Source organism: Poeciliopsis prolifica, unplaced genomic scaffold (assembly GCF_027474105.1).
Source record: "Poeciliopsis prolifica strain line A6 unplaced genomic scaffold, Auburn_PproV2 SCAFFOLD015, whole genome shotgun sequence".
NCBI lineage: Eukaryota > Metazoa > Chordata > Actinopteri > Cyprinodontiformes > Poeciliidae > Poeciliopsis > Poeciliopsis prolifica.
This window is the reverse complement of record NW_026562390.1, coordinates 8,069,359-8,085,000: the sequence shown is the minus strand read 5'-3', so window position 1 is coordinate 8,085,000 and position 15,642 is coordinate 8,069,359. Positions and strand designations below refer to the sequence as shown.

The 15,642-nt window shown below is 45.2% G+C and overlaps 1 protein-coding gene across 4 annotated transcripts in view; it reads right to left on the bottom strand.

The window, feature by feature from the left end:
- setd1ba (SET domain containing 1B, histone lysine methyltransferase a) overlaps nt 1–15,457 on the bottom strand; it is a 17,897-nt gene extending 2,440 nt beyond the window's left edge. The window contains exons 1-18 of one of the 4 annotated variants that reach the window (XM_055040053.1): nt 15,385–15,457; nt 15,176–15,291; nt 13,205–13,285; nt 12,822–12,973; nt 12,496–12,594; nt 11,532–11,802; nt 10,597–10,718; nt 9,130–10,218; nt 5,724–6,473; nt 5,073–5,246; nt 4,837–4,930; nt 4,319–4,533; nt 4,168–4,246; nt 3,688–4,083; nt 2,009–3,247; nt 668–834; nt 463–588; nt 240–359 (exon numbers count right to left, since the gene is read on the bottom strand). In XM_055040053.1, coding sequence (XP_054896028.1) covers nt 240–359; nt 463–588; nt 668–834; nt 2,009–3,247; nt 3,688–4,083; nt 4,168–4,246; nt 4,319–4,533; nt 4,837–4,930; nt 5,073–5,246; nt 5,724–6,473; nt 9,130–10,218; nt 10,597–10,718; nt 11,532–11,802; nt 12,496–12,594; nt 12,822–12,973; nt 13,205–13,265 — 5,154 coding nt within the window. In that variant the 5' untranslated portion in view covers nt 13,266–13,285; nt 15,176–15,291; nt 15,385–15,457. The other 3 variants (XM_055040054.1, XM_055040055.1, XM_055040052.1) reach the window with 3 other exon arrangements.
- Between the last annotated feature and the right edge of the window lie 185 nt (nt 15,458–15,642).

Sequence of the window (15,642 nt, the reverse complement as noted above, 5' to 3'; positions counted from 1 at the left end):
TTGCAATAACCAGTGTAGTGGGAGTGACAAACACCGCCACCCAGAGGTGGGAGCGAGCATCAGTGAAACCCAATGATTTTTACCATTATTGCAAAAAAATTGGGTGAAAAAACTGGAGGAACTGATTGATGTATGTTTTGATGTCTGGAGTATAAAGGGCCACATAAAAACATACGGCAGTCAGATTTGGTCCTCAACTTTGACATGTGTGCTGTAGATGGAGCCTAACTGCGTCTCACCTGTCGGATGTTTTGCCCCACGTACTCAATCACCATCTCATCAGCAGCAATGGGCTCCATGGCGAAGAGACCCCAGTCATGGATGTGCGACTTGCAGAATCGTATCTTCTTCTTACGGAACTAAAACGGACAAAAACGCACAATGAAGAAAAAGCCTTTCTTGTCCCAAAGCAGTTTTGCTCTTGCGAAATGTTCCTCCACGGGAACCAAAAGACTGGATTACCTTCAGCTGGTTGAACTTGAGCAGGTCGCTGTCGCATGCGAACGACGAGAGTAGCCGCCGCTGCTCGGACCGGCGCTCTGAGCCGGCTCTGGTGGACGCGTGGACCTGCGCAGGAATGCTCATCCCCTGCGACAGTTCAGCACCCAGGTTAACGCTCCAGCAACACACACACACGTCCAATAGTTAGATAAAAAGTTCCACCCACCTGCGTGTCGACCGGTGGCTCCTCCGACTGCACCCGGGAGCTCTGCAGGTACTTCACCTTGTCCTTCTTGTCAATCTTGTAGTATCCCTCGCTCCGGGCGCAGCCGGTGGCATGATCCCGCATGCCGTCATCTCTCCTCTTCTTCTTCACCCCGGGGATGTGGGTCGGTGCAGAGAAGTCAAGGAAAATAAAAAACATCACCCAGAACTTCCAGAACGTACCTCATTTTGCAAGGTTTGCACTTTTCCCACAGCAAAATTCAAGCTTTTCAAACATTTTCAAGGTAACTTTTCCAAAGTTCACCAACACAACACAATACAAATGAACTAAAGAACCTAATATTGCTATTTATGATATTATTTATCACCGTTATTTGTAATGACTTGTGATTGTACATTCTACGGCATAAAACATAAAAATATAACAACATTTTATGTTTTGAAATGTCTCTCAAACAACTGTTCTCACTAAGTTTGTTGACATTTAGCAAATAGAAATAATTTTAGGGCTAACTAACCTAAAACAAGAGAGTTTAGTTTGAATTAACTTCAGACAGAAGGAATAAAAAAAAGCCTTTTTATTGTCTATTATCTCTCCCAATGTTCGTCAAACATTTGACAATTTATTACGAAACTATTATTATTTAAATAATTGTAATCAATTAAGTAATCGATCGAAAATAGAGAAGGAAAAAGGTCGATAGATGAAAGAACAACACACTCAGAGCAGGAATTGAGCCAAAACTGTTTAAAAAATAAAGTTTTCATTCAAGATAAATAAAGAAAAGCTTCTTTTTCTGTAAATCTGTTGTTCCCAGAAATCCTCAAGCCCAGTTTTAGTGCCACCCGGTACAAGTTCTGTACCAGACAAAAAATCTAGCAAGCACCTTGTGCTGTCCAACTATTTATCTAATAATCAATAAAATAACCAAGAGACATCCTTACAATCTATTGCTAATCAGTCCAGCATAAAGGGCTGAGTTTTTCACAAGTTAATGTTCTAAGCATGTTTTAGTTACAGATGTATCTCCTGTCACATTTTAGGCAATAAAATGTTTGCGTTCTTATTTAGAAATGAATTAATTAATTTATTAGCTCAAGTGGTTAAAAGAAAAATATGCAGAAGGTGAAATGTTTGAATCTGATTGTCATAATAATCTTTTACTAAAATAATCATTAGTCGCTGCCTGACAATATACAGAAATCGACACCTTTCAAAGATGTGAAGAATCTGTGCGAACCCAGTTTAACCAGCAGGGGGAGCTGCTCTTTGATTCACACAGATTGGGATTGTAAACAAGAGGTTTTGATTGATGGAACCAGGAGCAGCAGTAAAGGATATAAGGATGGTTGACCCAAAGTGTGTCGTTGAGCCAGTCGTTGCCGTTGTCCTGCTGGAGCATCTTGTCGTATGTGATCTGCAGCAGCCGGATGTCCTCCTCGTCGATGCCTTCGTTCCAGATGTCGTACAGGATGGTCATCTCCTCGAACTCGGAGCGCGGCTTGAAGTAGGCGCGCGGCGGCGTGGTGACCGGGGACAGGCTGTCCAGCAGCAGCTCCTCCCAGCAACGCCGCGTCTTGCGAGCCGGCTTGGTGACGGCGGGCGGCTCCTCGTCGTAGGAGGGGAAGCCGTCTTCGGCGGGCAGCAGTGTCTGCGGCTCCACGTCTCTTTCCCGGAAGTCCAGGATGGTGTGTTTGGGAGATCGGACCGTCGTCAGGGAGATGCCCTCCAGAGGCGGAGCCTGGGGCACATCAGTGGACTCGGAGGAAAACTCGTCGCCGGGGGACGAGACTGCGGCCTTTTTGATTTTGGGTCGCCCCGGTTTCTTCTTAGAGGCGGTGGTGTCAGACATCACGGGGATATCGCCCGAGACGCCGGTCGGCAGATCTTCAGGCGCGACGGCTGAGTGATCGGCTCCGGCTGCCAGTGACGGAGGAGCGCTGATCGGCGGCTCCTTGAAAACAGGCCGCTCATCAAAGCTCTTCCTGTTCAGCGTCAAGGCTGCAGGTTCGGGGAAGACAGGCGTGAAGGTTAAGTCTCTACCGGGAGTTCGGGGGACGCCGGCGCTGAGGACGGGGGACTGGGACGGGTAGGAGAAGGGGCTTCCGGGGATGTGAGGTGAGCTGAGCAGCAGGCTGCTGCCTGTCAGAGGGGCGTCGCTGCCTGGCGTGTTGGGGATGGTGTCGGTGCTCTGGGATTTCCCTAGACAGCGGGCGCGCTCCATCAGGTCCCGGCCCGGCGTGCGAGGGATGTCCTCGTCCGTGGGGAGCCGGGGTCGCTGAGGGAACTCGGGCAAGGGCCCAGGGGGCGGGTGGAGCAGGGAACGACTCTCTATGGCAGGGTGAGGGGGGAGAGGGAGGAGCATGGAGGACGTGGAGACGGATTTCGGGGCAGGTGCGGCAGGATGGGAGGGAGGTAACTGAGTCGGGGTGCAGGGCACTTCCTCAGGCTCTGCTTTACCTTTGGGTTTGACCTCCTGGTCGCCGTCAGGGACGGCGCCGGTGGGGGTCGGGGGCCGGAGGCCTGCTACGTGGTCCTGAGGCTCAAGCTTGACGTCAACACAGACCTTCTCCTCTTTGACTATTAAAAACAAAATAAAAAAAAAATGTTACAATTTGAGTTTAACAATTTTTATCTTAAAATTATTAAAACAGTAAAATTTGAGAGATTCTGTCAGGATTTAGTTCATTCCTGAAGCTGCACTCCTGGCTAGGGGCTTTAGGGGTGAACAGGTTTTAAATACCCTTGAACCCTGGACACAAGAAGGGAAGTAATGACACTAGGAAGGAAAGAAGGAAGGAAGGAATGACAAAAAGGAAGTAATAATGTGTGATGAGTGAGTGAGTAGGAAGAAAGGAAGGAAGCCAATATATCTTTCCATTCTCTTATTTTCCTCCCTCTTATCCAGACCTGAAACGAACTTGAACTGTATTCCAGATGTTTCTGTTCTGTTTCCAGATGTTGCACAGTAGGAACCTTGCAGGTTTGGCACAAGGAGCTCAGTGTGGACCCTCACTCACCTCTGACCCCCTGGCGCGCCGGTGGCTTCAGCTCCTCGGGGGTCTCCTTTTCGGGAGGACTGGGAGGTCTGCGTTTGAACTTGCCGCTCCGCTCCTCTTCCTCTCTCCGCTCCTCCTTAAACTCCCGCACTTGGACGGTGGGAGGAGTCGCTGGTTTGGCGTCTTCCTCTTTGTTCTCCTCCTCCTCGTCGGACGACGAAGATGAGGACGAGGAGGAAGACGATGTGGTCTCAGCCTCTCTTCTGTCCACCTTCCCTGCGATCGCTTTCACGTCTTCCTCCGTCTCTTCCTCCTCTGAGCTCATCTCGTACTCGGAGTCGGAGCTTTCTCCCGACGAGTCGGAGCTTTCGACTGAGGAGTCGGAGCTGGCCTTGGAGGAAGCCGAGCTGTACACTTCTGCAAGTGACGACGCAAAACGCTCGATAACAGGAAAATAGAATCACACCCATGACAGACGTTCCTTTTAGGAATGTGACGTACCGTCGTCGGACGAGTCTGACGATCCGCTGTCACTGGACGAGTCTCCATCTTTGTCTTCGTCCTCCTCGTCTGCACTCTCCTACGGGAAAATCATCGTTATCACCGTGTTGTTTACCAGCATCCTCAAAGGATTTTTTTTGAAGAGACTCACTTTGGCTGACGACGTCCTGTCAGGAACCTTGTCTTCATCGCGCTCCTCATCGACGGCGTCAGACTCTTCCTCCTCCTCCTTCTCCGAAGTGTCCATCTCCTCCTCTCCCTCGCTATCCAGTTCCAGCGGTCGCGAGGGCCGCCGCTTGGCCGAGGGACCGTCGCCGGGCATTTTGGAGTCGTCTGACGGGAGTTCGGCTGCGTCTCGGTCTCTCTCTGGAAGACATTTGACACGGTTTGCACACATTTCCTATCGCAAAATTCAAGCACTTTTCAAACTTTTTCAGCACCATAATTTGAAGATCAAAACAATAGAAATGAACTAAAAAAAAAGAACTTCTGTGAAAGTATTCTGCATTCTGCAGCAGGAACAAGGTAAACTAAAATATAACAACATTTTACACACTATTATTAAAAAAATTAAATATGAGAGGACAGAAATTTATTAATCTTTTTTTGAATGTATCATTTTCCTTCCATAAGTCCTGATGAGTTTCATCAAAGTTTGTGGATTGTTACCTTCGTCCTCCAGTTCGTCGTCTGCTGGGGTGGCCGGTCGGGCTCGCTTGCTCTCTCCTCCCGTTGCTGTATCAGGTGGGTCCTTCCTTTTTACCTGAGTTAAAGGGTTAAAATGTTTTCACTGATATTTTAAAGAACAATATTGCAAAACATAACATTATCTGACCAAACAAGTATATCATGGGATGGTCATAGATCACATGACAAGGGGAGGTGAAAGCTGGAAAGTTTCTCACCTTAAAGGACGGCAAGCGGATGGCTCCTCGCAAACCCATCCCCAGACCCATCCCTTCGTAGCCGAGCCCTTCTCCTTTATTCCAGTTCTCCAACAGGCTGGAACCTATCGTCTCTTTGGGTTTGGGTCGCTCTTCTTCTTTGCTCTCAGCACCTTTTACTGGAGTCAGAGATGCCTGGAGAAAATGAAAAGGTGTTTTGGTTTCTAGAAATTCAAAAAAGCCCCCCAAAATAACATCTTTTTAATCTAATCTGTTTTAAGAAATAAACCAGAGAGACACATAAAACTTTCATAAACAGCAGTTTGCAAAGAAGGGACAGCTGTTGATTTGGTTGACATCAATCAAACGTGATTTCGAGGGTATTTGCATTCATAAAAACATAGTGAATGTCAGAGCAGATGCATCATTTCTGCCTATTGTCCCACTGACAGCATCTATGCAATTAATTCAAAACTACTGGCTGAGTTTATGAGAGCCGGACCACAGGGAGGCAAATCTGCAGCGACCTCACAGAAAGGTCATTATCTGCTACAAAGAACCGATGATTCAAATGGGAATAATTGCTCCCAACGTTGGTGTAGATGGTTTCGCGTTTTATCTATTTTCAGATTGTTGTGCAAACATACACATTTCAGGAAGTTTGTATTTTACCTTTGCCGAATGCTCCTTCTTATCCCACCACTCATCGAATGCCCTGAAAGCCACCACCTCCACCATTTTGCGGTTGAGGTCCCTCTTCATGATGGCCTTCAGCTCCTTGACGATGACCAGCAGCACGCCATCAACGGTGGCTTTATGAGGGTCCTCTTTTTTCGTCTCGTAGCCCGGCGGAGGAACGGTGGGGTTGAACTGTGGTAAACTGGGATGGTGCCACTGTTGCCCTGGCACACCGGTGCTGCACGCCGGAGCGGCGGCGTCCAGTGAAAACGGCGAGTAGAGCCCGCCAAACTGCCCCGAGGCGCCGCCGTCCATGAAGAGCGGATACGAATACGGCCCCCTGGTCTGAGTCATGCGGCTCAGCATCTGCTGCTGCATCTGGAAGGATATGTGCATCGTGTTCCACCGTTCCCACGGCACGCAGTTCATGAGACCCATCATCTGGATCACGTCCTGGTGATAGTGGCCGATGGGCGGGATCATATGGGGAGGCACTCCATGGTGACCGCGCAGGTGAGCGGGGAGCCCCAGCATGTTGGAGTGAGGGTCCAGGTGTTGAGGGGCGATGGCGAAGCCGGCTTGGTGCTGCATGGCGTGGTAGCTGGCAGGGTGCATGGACATGGTGTGCATGGGGGACACTGCTGAATTCACCACGATGCCCTTGGCACATTCCCCGCTGGTGATGGTCGCTCCCGGCATCTCGTCGTCTGAGATTTCCATGTCTTCTCCCGACGACTGCTGAGCCTGGGCGAGAAGGGGACAAACACGTCAAGAGCCGGTGTCTGTGCAGCCGTCAGCCTTTTTCTGTGTCTGCGCTGTCTGAGCAAATGAGATTGCAGTCTTCAAACAACAGAATTAGATTGCTAATCCAGAGAACTTCTACTTCAAAGAGAGGTTTTAAAAACACTTTTAAATAGATGGGAAATGATTAATCTGATTAATTGTGATTATTAAAATGATCCTCAACTAATTTAGTAATTGTTATCTGGAAACTGAAAAAAAAAATCCACTTGCTGAAAAAAAACATACCATATTCAGCCAAAAACTGTACGAAACATATATAATATATTAGGATAAAAACACCTTTGTCAATATGTTTTACCCAAAACTCCTCAAGTGGTGCAGTTTAACTTTACCTGGTTCAAATTCACTAAATAATTCTATATTGCATTTAAAGAACAAAATGTTTATTTTCTTCTTTAAAAAAAAAAGAATTAAATTTGATTATCTTTCAAATTATTTATAATATTGTTAAATAAAACAAATCTGCATATATATGCCAATTTCTTTTCATCGACTAATCCTCAGAATAAGTGATAAAATTGATTTGTCAATTATTACTATCAAACTATTTTATATTAAAAACGGTTAGGATTAATGAAGCTGATGTAGTTGAAACATTTAAATCAGAACTGAACTAGTGACTCTTTCAGGACTGCAGCTATAAATAATTCCAGCTCTAAACTGAGTTCAAAGTTTTGTATGCCCATCAGCACAGTCAAACACAGCTGACCTGTGGCTTTGGACCGCACGGCTCCAAGCAGAGCTGATTGCCTCTTTCATTAGAACACAACAGTGGAGAAACTACAGAAAACTGTAATAACAAAATACAAATGAAGGAAAATATATTCGTTCATAAAAGATTCATAAAAATCCCTAATCTGTTCATTTATTGCAGCAGAATAATCTTACACTGCAAATTTGAAAAATCCAATAGAAAAACCGTTCTAATAAAAATAACTTGTGACTAAATTGTCAATATTCTTAACTATCACATTAAAATAAAGTACCTAAAGCCTTTAAATGCACACTTTTTTAATTGCCGTGTTAAACTGCAACATTTCCAGAAACTTTTAAATTGTAATGCATGCTTCCTGTTTTCCTGATGGCTAAAGGTAGCTGCACAGTCAGAATGATGCAAGAGCAAACCTCTGAAGCTAACTTTTAGAGAGCTGCAGCAAGAGGTGGTATCCTGAGGTCAATGAGTCTTTATAAATATCACTGGTTATTTCAGAGCAATGCACTCGTCTGGTTTTGGGGAACTATGTTTTGTTTTTCTACACAAACAAGGGTGGCGTGACAAAATAATAAATGTGGGAAAAAAGCCTCTCCTGCCCTGTGTTCAGTACGGTGGAGGCTCTGTGATGCTGAGGAGCATTAACTCTTTGTCATGACTGAGAAACACAACTATCATAGTCTCTACTAGAAAACTGACACCGGATCATCATCATTTGGTTACTTAAAATTCTAATGACAGAAAACATAAGGACAAATTAACAAAAAATAAATAAAAATCACGAACAGACAAAAAGCAACATTCCCTGTGATCACCTCAGTCCGTATAGAAAAGCTGTGGAGCTGAAAAGCAGGAGAGAGGATCTCGGACTCTGGGTGATCTGACAGATTGTGCAAATAAGGGTCAAAGATTCCTCTCTATAGGCTCCAACCTTGTGAAATGTTATAGTGGAAAACAAAGCACCAACTCTTTGGACAAACAGGGGGTTGCATGAAGTATTTACAAGTGTCGGTGGCAATAACTTTACTACTAGCGATTCTCACACAATAAATTTATCCAAGTTAAAAGTTGGACATTCTATATGTTTCGGTGTCAGATTGAGCTACTGTATATTAAAAAAAACAAAAAAAACAAAAAAAACATTTTAAAGTACTTTACGCATTTGTGCAAAAACAATCTGTCACTAGCGGCTGCCGTTGTGGAAGCAAGCTGACTAAACTTGTCAGGGGAATGGCGTTGTTATCCAAATGACCTGTTTGCACTGTTTGCTTTGTGATAAGTTGAAATATGAGAGCAGAGACGTAATCCCGACTGTAAGTCTCCGCTACAACCAGGAAGTGTGAAGCTGAATGGGGCCAACAGCCATACTGTGTTTTCCTCCCAGTGAGCAAGTGCAGCGAGTGTTAGAAAGAGGAAACGAGACGCTTTGTTCTCTTAACTGCAACGCGGCTCGAATTTCTCCCTTCAAAGAGATAGTATAGTTCAGAAATGTAGCCTCGATGGTCAGAGTGTGAGCCAAGCTTAATAACTGCAAACATATTTTTAAGTTAGGAATCTAAACTTGCATTCAATTTATATTGTTGCTTATTTCAAAGATGCCTGTCTTGACAGCAGTTGTTGAGAAACCAGAATTTCCAACACAAGGCAAAACAAAAACAGTGACACAAAGTCTTTACTGCTACAATCTCACACTGAAACTAGACCTGACTTCCTGTGTCCCTGTTTAACTGTCATTCACACCTGTGTACATCAACGCCAGCCTCGCACTGCTATCACCCAGTCAAGACTTAATAAGTGTGGCTTGTTGCTGCTGCCACCTGCGCGCCAGTTCTTGCAAAACTCTTTCTTGTGGTTTTTGTCACACAGCCCGTGTCTGCGTCTTACCGTGTCCATTTTCTCAGTGGGACTGTGGCCTGGGAAAGCTCCGTCTTTGAGGTCACTTTTTCCCATCTTTTCGTTGACGGGAGAGCCGATTCTTCTGATCAGCGAAGCGATTCCGGGAATCAGCTCTTCGTCGTCGGAGTCCGGCAGTGGGGTCGGGCTGATGTCCTCCAAGCCCGTGCTGGACGGCCGAGAGTTCTGCTGGCCACCCGCGAAGGGTGGGATCGGGGACAGCTGGGAGGACGAGGAGGAAATGGGGCTACCTTCCATTCGCACCTCGTTGTCCGAGTCCCGCTCATCCAGAAACGGCAGCAACTTTGTCCTTTTTTCCTTGAGCAGCATCTCAATACGCGAGTCCAGGCTGTTGCGTTCCGGATCCAGTGCCGGGGAGCCGGGCGAAGGGCAACGCTCTGGCGTTTGAGGGGGAGGAGTGGTGGGTTGGGGAACCGGTTCCGGCGGCTGCTCTGGGATTGGAGGCGTTTCTGGCCTTTCCTTAGCGGGCAAGACCTCCGTCGGGGCCGTGGGAGGCGGCTGTGGCGGTCGGAGATACTCGCCCTCCCTTTGAGCCGGGTGATGGTACGGCGACTCTGACGGGGGGAACGCAGGCGGCAAAGGGGCTTGGTAGGGCGAGAATGCAGACTTAAAGTTGGGCGTAGCAGGAGGAGGTGCTGTGTAGTTGAAGGAAGGGGTTGAAGGTGGAGGTTCAGGTGGCGTCAGCTGGTGCTGCTTGAAAGAAGTTTGATCAGACGGCGTATTCCGATACATGTTGCTGCGGTACTGAGGCCTCTCCGGCCGGCGGTTGTACGCATCCTGGAACTTGCTCTCATGCCTGCGGGACTTGTAGCCTCCAGAGCTCTCAGGACGGCTCGACTGATACGCAGGCGTGGACTGCCGGCTGGAGTAACTGGAGTCCTGAGAGAAGGGAGTACCCGGCTGGCGAGGGGTGTGAGGGGTTCCCTGGGACTGGGGGGTGTCCTGCCTTATGCTGGAGTAACCCGTCTCCTGGCTGAGGGGAGTGGTGGAGCTGCTGGGTGGCAACACTCCTCCTATAGACATGCTGCTCTCTGACAACCTGCGGATGGGTTCGCAGGCCTTGAAAAAAAACAAAAAACATTAAAATAAGTTATATTGGGGAGGGGAAAGTGATTATATGAACATAGCAACATTTCAGTGAAGAGAAGATATACAACTTTGTAGGTCTCTGGGCTCAGGAAATATCTTACTACAAGGTCAAAGTGCATTTTTTTTTTTTTACAACCAGCTTTGAGAGTTCAGACCAGAGTCAAAGGTCAAGATAACATCTCTTTTCAGGCTTAGATTTTACAAAATAACAATTCTGGTAAAATGAGAATCAAACAACACAGTCCCTCCAAATTGACCATATAGAAACAATCATCAGGTCAAGATTGCACAAAAATACTCCTTATATTTTGCTAAAGATTTCTCTTTTTCTTTTTTTTTTTTTTTTACCAGTAATGCTTCTGCAAGACTCCGAGGGGAAACTTCCCTGTTTTCCTCTCCGCCAACAGGCAGCGTCCGCGGGGTGTAGCTGCCATTCATCAGGAGCTGAAAGTACCTGAGGCGATTCTCACCTGCAGGACAGTTAAAATGAGCCGGACTGATGCAAGACTTAGAAAGCAGCAGGGTGACCACTAAAAAGTGATCAGAAATTTTAAACTGGTAATACATATCTCTGGAACAGTTGATCAGTCAAACAGAATAGTGGCAAAATCAAAGGATGCAATATCAAAGTGTTAAAAGCTTTCAAATTAATAAATATGGATTGTTAAGGTAATCTAAAAATATAAATAGTGAAAATACGAATCAATGCATACAATAATGCATCTTAGCTTTTAAAAAGTGCATGTTTAGTTTTTTGGAATGGATGAAAACAGTTCAAAGTGCACTTAAAAAAATTGCTGAAGTAACTCCGTATAAACACAAATATTAAGAAAAAGTATTTTAACATGCTCGATGGTAAAAAGCATTCCAGATACTCATTTTGAAAGACATTTAGAACTTTTAATAGATTTATTAAGTGCAAGAAGAAATAGTTCTATTTTTTTAAAAGCTACATCAATTGAAATCAACAGAGGTGCATGAGACTCTGACAGATTGGTATTGTTTGTTTTCAGGTCTAAAATTATGCTCAGTGGGAGTACGCAGCACCCCCAGCTCTGGGCTTATGGGACCGTGATCATTTTCAATGAAATTCAATTACGCCAATGTAACCAGGCAACGCACGTAAATGTAAACACGTGACTGCTGTCATTGTGATCATTCAAAAAATACATATAAAACTAATCTTTCAAATCCATGTTCATGCATTTTATAACTGATCCAGCTCTGCATAAACGCAAGCCTGCAGAAGCTTTGAATGAATGAATGAATGAATCACTGTTTACCTTTCGGGTCCAACTCCACGTGGATAATGTTTCCCATCACGGACGTGTTGTGCAGCGACTGAACAGCAACCTTGGCAGATTTCACGCTCTCAAAAACAACTTTAGCTATTCCCAGGTGCTTTTTATTCTTTGGGTTGTACAGGATCTCGACCTCCTCGATATCTCCAAACTTTTTGCACATGTCCGTGAGAAATCCCTCCCTGATGTTGTCGTTCAGCCTGGCGAACGTCACCTCCTTTGGAGGCACGGGGCCGACATAAAATTCATCGATCTGGGAGAGGAATGACAGGGGTTGAGGTGAGAAGGGCCGTCAAAGTTTAATGTTGCTATGTGGGGCCATTTCTATCAGGCGAGGTAAGGATAAAAAGCTGCAATAAATTCCTTAAAGCTCTTAGATCCACAAATATAACAGTGTATCCACACATTGATATACATTGATCAGGCATAACACTATGACCCCAGACAGGTGACATGAATGACAATAATTATCTCTTCATCATGGCTGGCACCTGTTTAGCATGTGAGCTATATTAGGAAGCAAGAGAACATTTTATCTTCGGGTTTGCTGTGTTAGATCCAGGAAAAATGGACAAGAAGAAGGACCAAAGTAAGTTTTACAACTGGATCAAAGCATCTCCAAAACTGCAGCTCTTGTGGCGTTTCTGGTCTGCAGTCATCCAAAGAAGTAAAAGCAATGCCCTAGTGAGCAGGGTCTGCTTCATGGGGTCCAATCCAACTCAAATTGCTGAAGAATGAACGCTGATTCAGGCCGAGAGTTGTCAGAAAGCAAAGTACATCCCAGTTTCAGTCGGGAAGCCCATGTTGATCATAATGTTATGCCTGGCCGGTGCATACTTTAACTCCAAGACCCAAAGATGACAGAGAAGGGGGGTGTGTCTGCAACTTCTGACAGCAACTGTTTTCCTCAGGCAGCAATGAGGCATTCGACTTCGATGGCAGATACCTTGAATTTAGGCACCGGTAGGTCTGTCTCTTTGTACTTTGTCCAGAGACGTCCGATCCTCGGGTCACGGACCAGGTCCACCGGTGGTATCCCTGGGTTCTGTTAGAGATAAGGAAGGGACACGATCCTGTTAGCCAGATGCACATAGTATTAACTTGTTGCAAAGTAGTTGTGCAAAAAAAATCGGAATTGTTCCTTGGTGAAACAGGTGTTCGAGGATGTTGAATGTGCCACGGCAAAAAACAGCCACATAGTAACGGCATCATGGAGGTCGGCTCCTCGGTTACTATTGTAGCCTTTTTGGCCGCATCAACGGCGGCACTTACGGGCATGCTGAAAGTCTGCCCGTCGTAGCGATAGAGTTTGTGGGATCCCTTCTTGAGCGCCGGGTCGATGATCAACTTGTAACTTCTCCAGTGGTGATTCCGCTTCTCCGCCGAGCCGCAGACGGGATGACTGTCCATGCCGTTCGCCAAACCTGAAACGGCAGCCAGCGACAGGGAGAGAGGAGAGCTAGCGTTATCGGGAGCCAGGGCTAAACAGTCTCCCGACCAACCAGCCCTTCCAAACACTTCAAAACAGCCCAGCGCGACACATGCATGACTCCGGCAATGAGGGGAAATGAAAATTGGATGTAGCGTATATCCCACTTACGGAAAAACAGGCATTAGTAAAGCTGGAGAAAGAGGGGAAAAAAGAACAAGCTTACTTGAACTCTGCTTTCTCCCATGGTCTTCGTTCAATCTGTTCCTCTCCGCTGGCTTGGACATGGTTCGTCCGATCGAGTGTTCTTTAAAATACACAAAAAAGATGAAATCGCCTTGCTTTCTCCGTTTACATTACATGATTTCGCTTGAAGAATACTGCCTCCTTTTCGGCGAGAGCCAGCACATATTGTGTGTGTGTGTGTGTGCCTCTGGTCTCTAGCTGCTGTCTCTCCCACAATACACCGCTAGGCTTGCCCACCCCCTGCGTGCATCGCACTTTCGCCACAAAGTTGCTTCCATTTCCATCGTAAACTCAACTAAAAAAATCGTATTGGACAAACACGTGGAACAAAAGCACAAATACACCTAAAACATACGGGAATCTGAGCTCCAGCGATACTCTAGTGCGCTTAAATCACTGAGTAACAGTGTTGAATCTGCTGATTGCGTTGACTTAAACGGCAAACAAGCTAAACTCAGAGGGCAATATCTTCTTAACTGCTTCTGAAAGCTAATAAAGCTGATTCGGGTAGGAGCTGTATGCTACACAGACGTGTGGCTGCATATTTTAAAATAGAAAAATGAAACCTAAGTGCTTCCAGAGACTCCAGTGGGCTACTTGTGTTGCGTTTAAATCAAATAAATACGACTTAAATGGGAAATTTGTTTAGTTAGCAGCTGATTTCTACAGTTTCTTTAACGTTTGTGACTATTGGAATGCAGCGGCTTGTTTCGTTTCTTTCTGGCAGTTGACACTTAACGGACGAACTACAACAAACAGCAATGTCTGACTTGTTGTAGTCATCAAACTCTTCAAAATTCACTGGTATTTCCTGGTCTCTAGGTTTCGTCTTTCTTTATTTAAACGAAGAGCGTGTTGTCGAGCAAACTGGGTTTTGTTTGACATTGCCTGTTGTTTTGCAGTGCTCGGGCAATTGGCTGGTTAACAGCGGCAGCTCGGCGGGCCAATCAGAGCCCGGCAGCGGTGGAGCTGCCTGCTATTAGAGGCAACGGCTCAGGAGTCCTTCAACAGAGAGAGCAGGGAGAGGGGGCTGAGTACGCTCTCTCGGCAGCCATTTTCCTTAAAACAGGACTCAATGGCCTATATGGGTTTCCTTTGTTCCAAAAGGGATCTTTACACTTGGTTTCCTCATCTCTTTACGGACTATGATAAAACGTATGTTTGCTCCTTTTAAAGGATTGGGAAGATTGGAAGAGAATGTAGCTACTGGATGTAATACTCTGACATTTTCAATCTTTTTTTTTTCTTTTGCTTGGAATCCATCTTTGTCTTAACTAGGTCATGGCACACCCATATAATATTTATATTTGTTAAGTGAAAAACCAAATGTGAATAAACTGTTTTAAGTGATTGGAGACGTTAAATTAGACATGAAAACAGTTAAAGTGATATACGTCTCTATTCCTGTTATGGCCTTGTAGGAAGTGAGTAGCAATAAGTAAGTTTTCATTATTTTAATATATGATGTAACATTTTTTGATTGTTTAACAATGTCAATTGTGAGGCATGCAGTAACTTTTATTAAAACTTTTTTTTTCAGTTTCATATGTTGACATTGATTTCTGTACATGTTTAAGTGCAACTTGTCCAAAGCAGGCCATAAATAACAAATATCTTTTCACCAAAAAAATTATTGTGCTTCTAATTATTTGTTTTGTGTATTAATTGTCAACATTCTTCCTCTCAAAACAGCAACATGGCTCGTCTTGTACCCTGCCCTGGAACGGTGGAAACAACCAGAACCACGTTTTGGTTCGAGTCGTCCACTCACCATTTCAGAGCCAAACGCGTCCAAAGTGTAAACGCCTGTTTGACCTTGCCTCAAGGGTATATCTAAATATCTCAAAGAAGCATGTTCAGGTACAAAAATATTTCTTGCACTATTTCAAGTCACAAACAACCCAATAGGAAACCGATGGAGGCAGAGCTTTGTCATTGTGAAAATATTTACCTCAACACTTTGGTGAATGCAGTGAACAGGCCTAAACGCAGGGACAGGAGGGATGTTTGCAGCCCCATCTTCGGATCCTCTAATAATGGCTTTAATAGTGGGTGGGAATGCGTCTCCTGAAAAGGAAGGAATTCCATTAGCACGACAGTTAAACCTCTTTTCAAAAAAAGTCTCTCTTTTTTTTTTCCTCTCATCACTGGCAAGCATACCCCGTCTGACAGCCAGCGAAAATGCATCTTCAAGCATCATCTGTGTGGGCAATATGCAAAACCATCTCTTCTCCTCGAGACAGGATTGCAGTCGAGTATAACCTCGTCCATTTTCGACATTTCTAACTGAGCTACATCATTTAAACCCTACATGGAAATGTTTTAATAAGGTAACGGATTATTTTATTTTTTTAGCTATTTAATCAAATTTTTTAATTGCTTATACGTGAACCTATTAGCCACAGACTTTTAAAACTT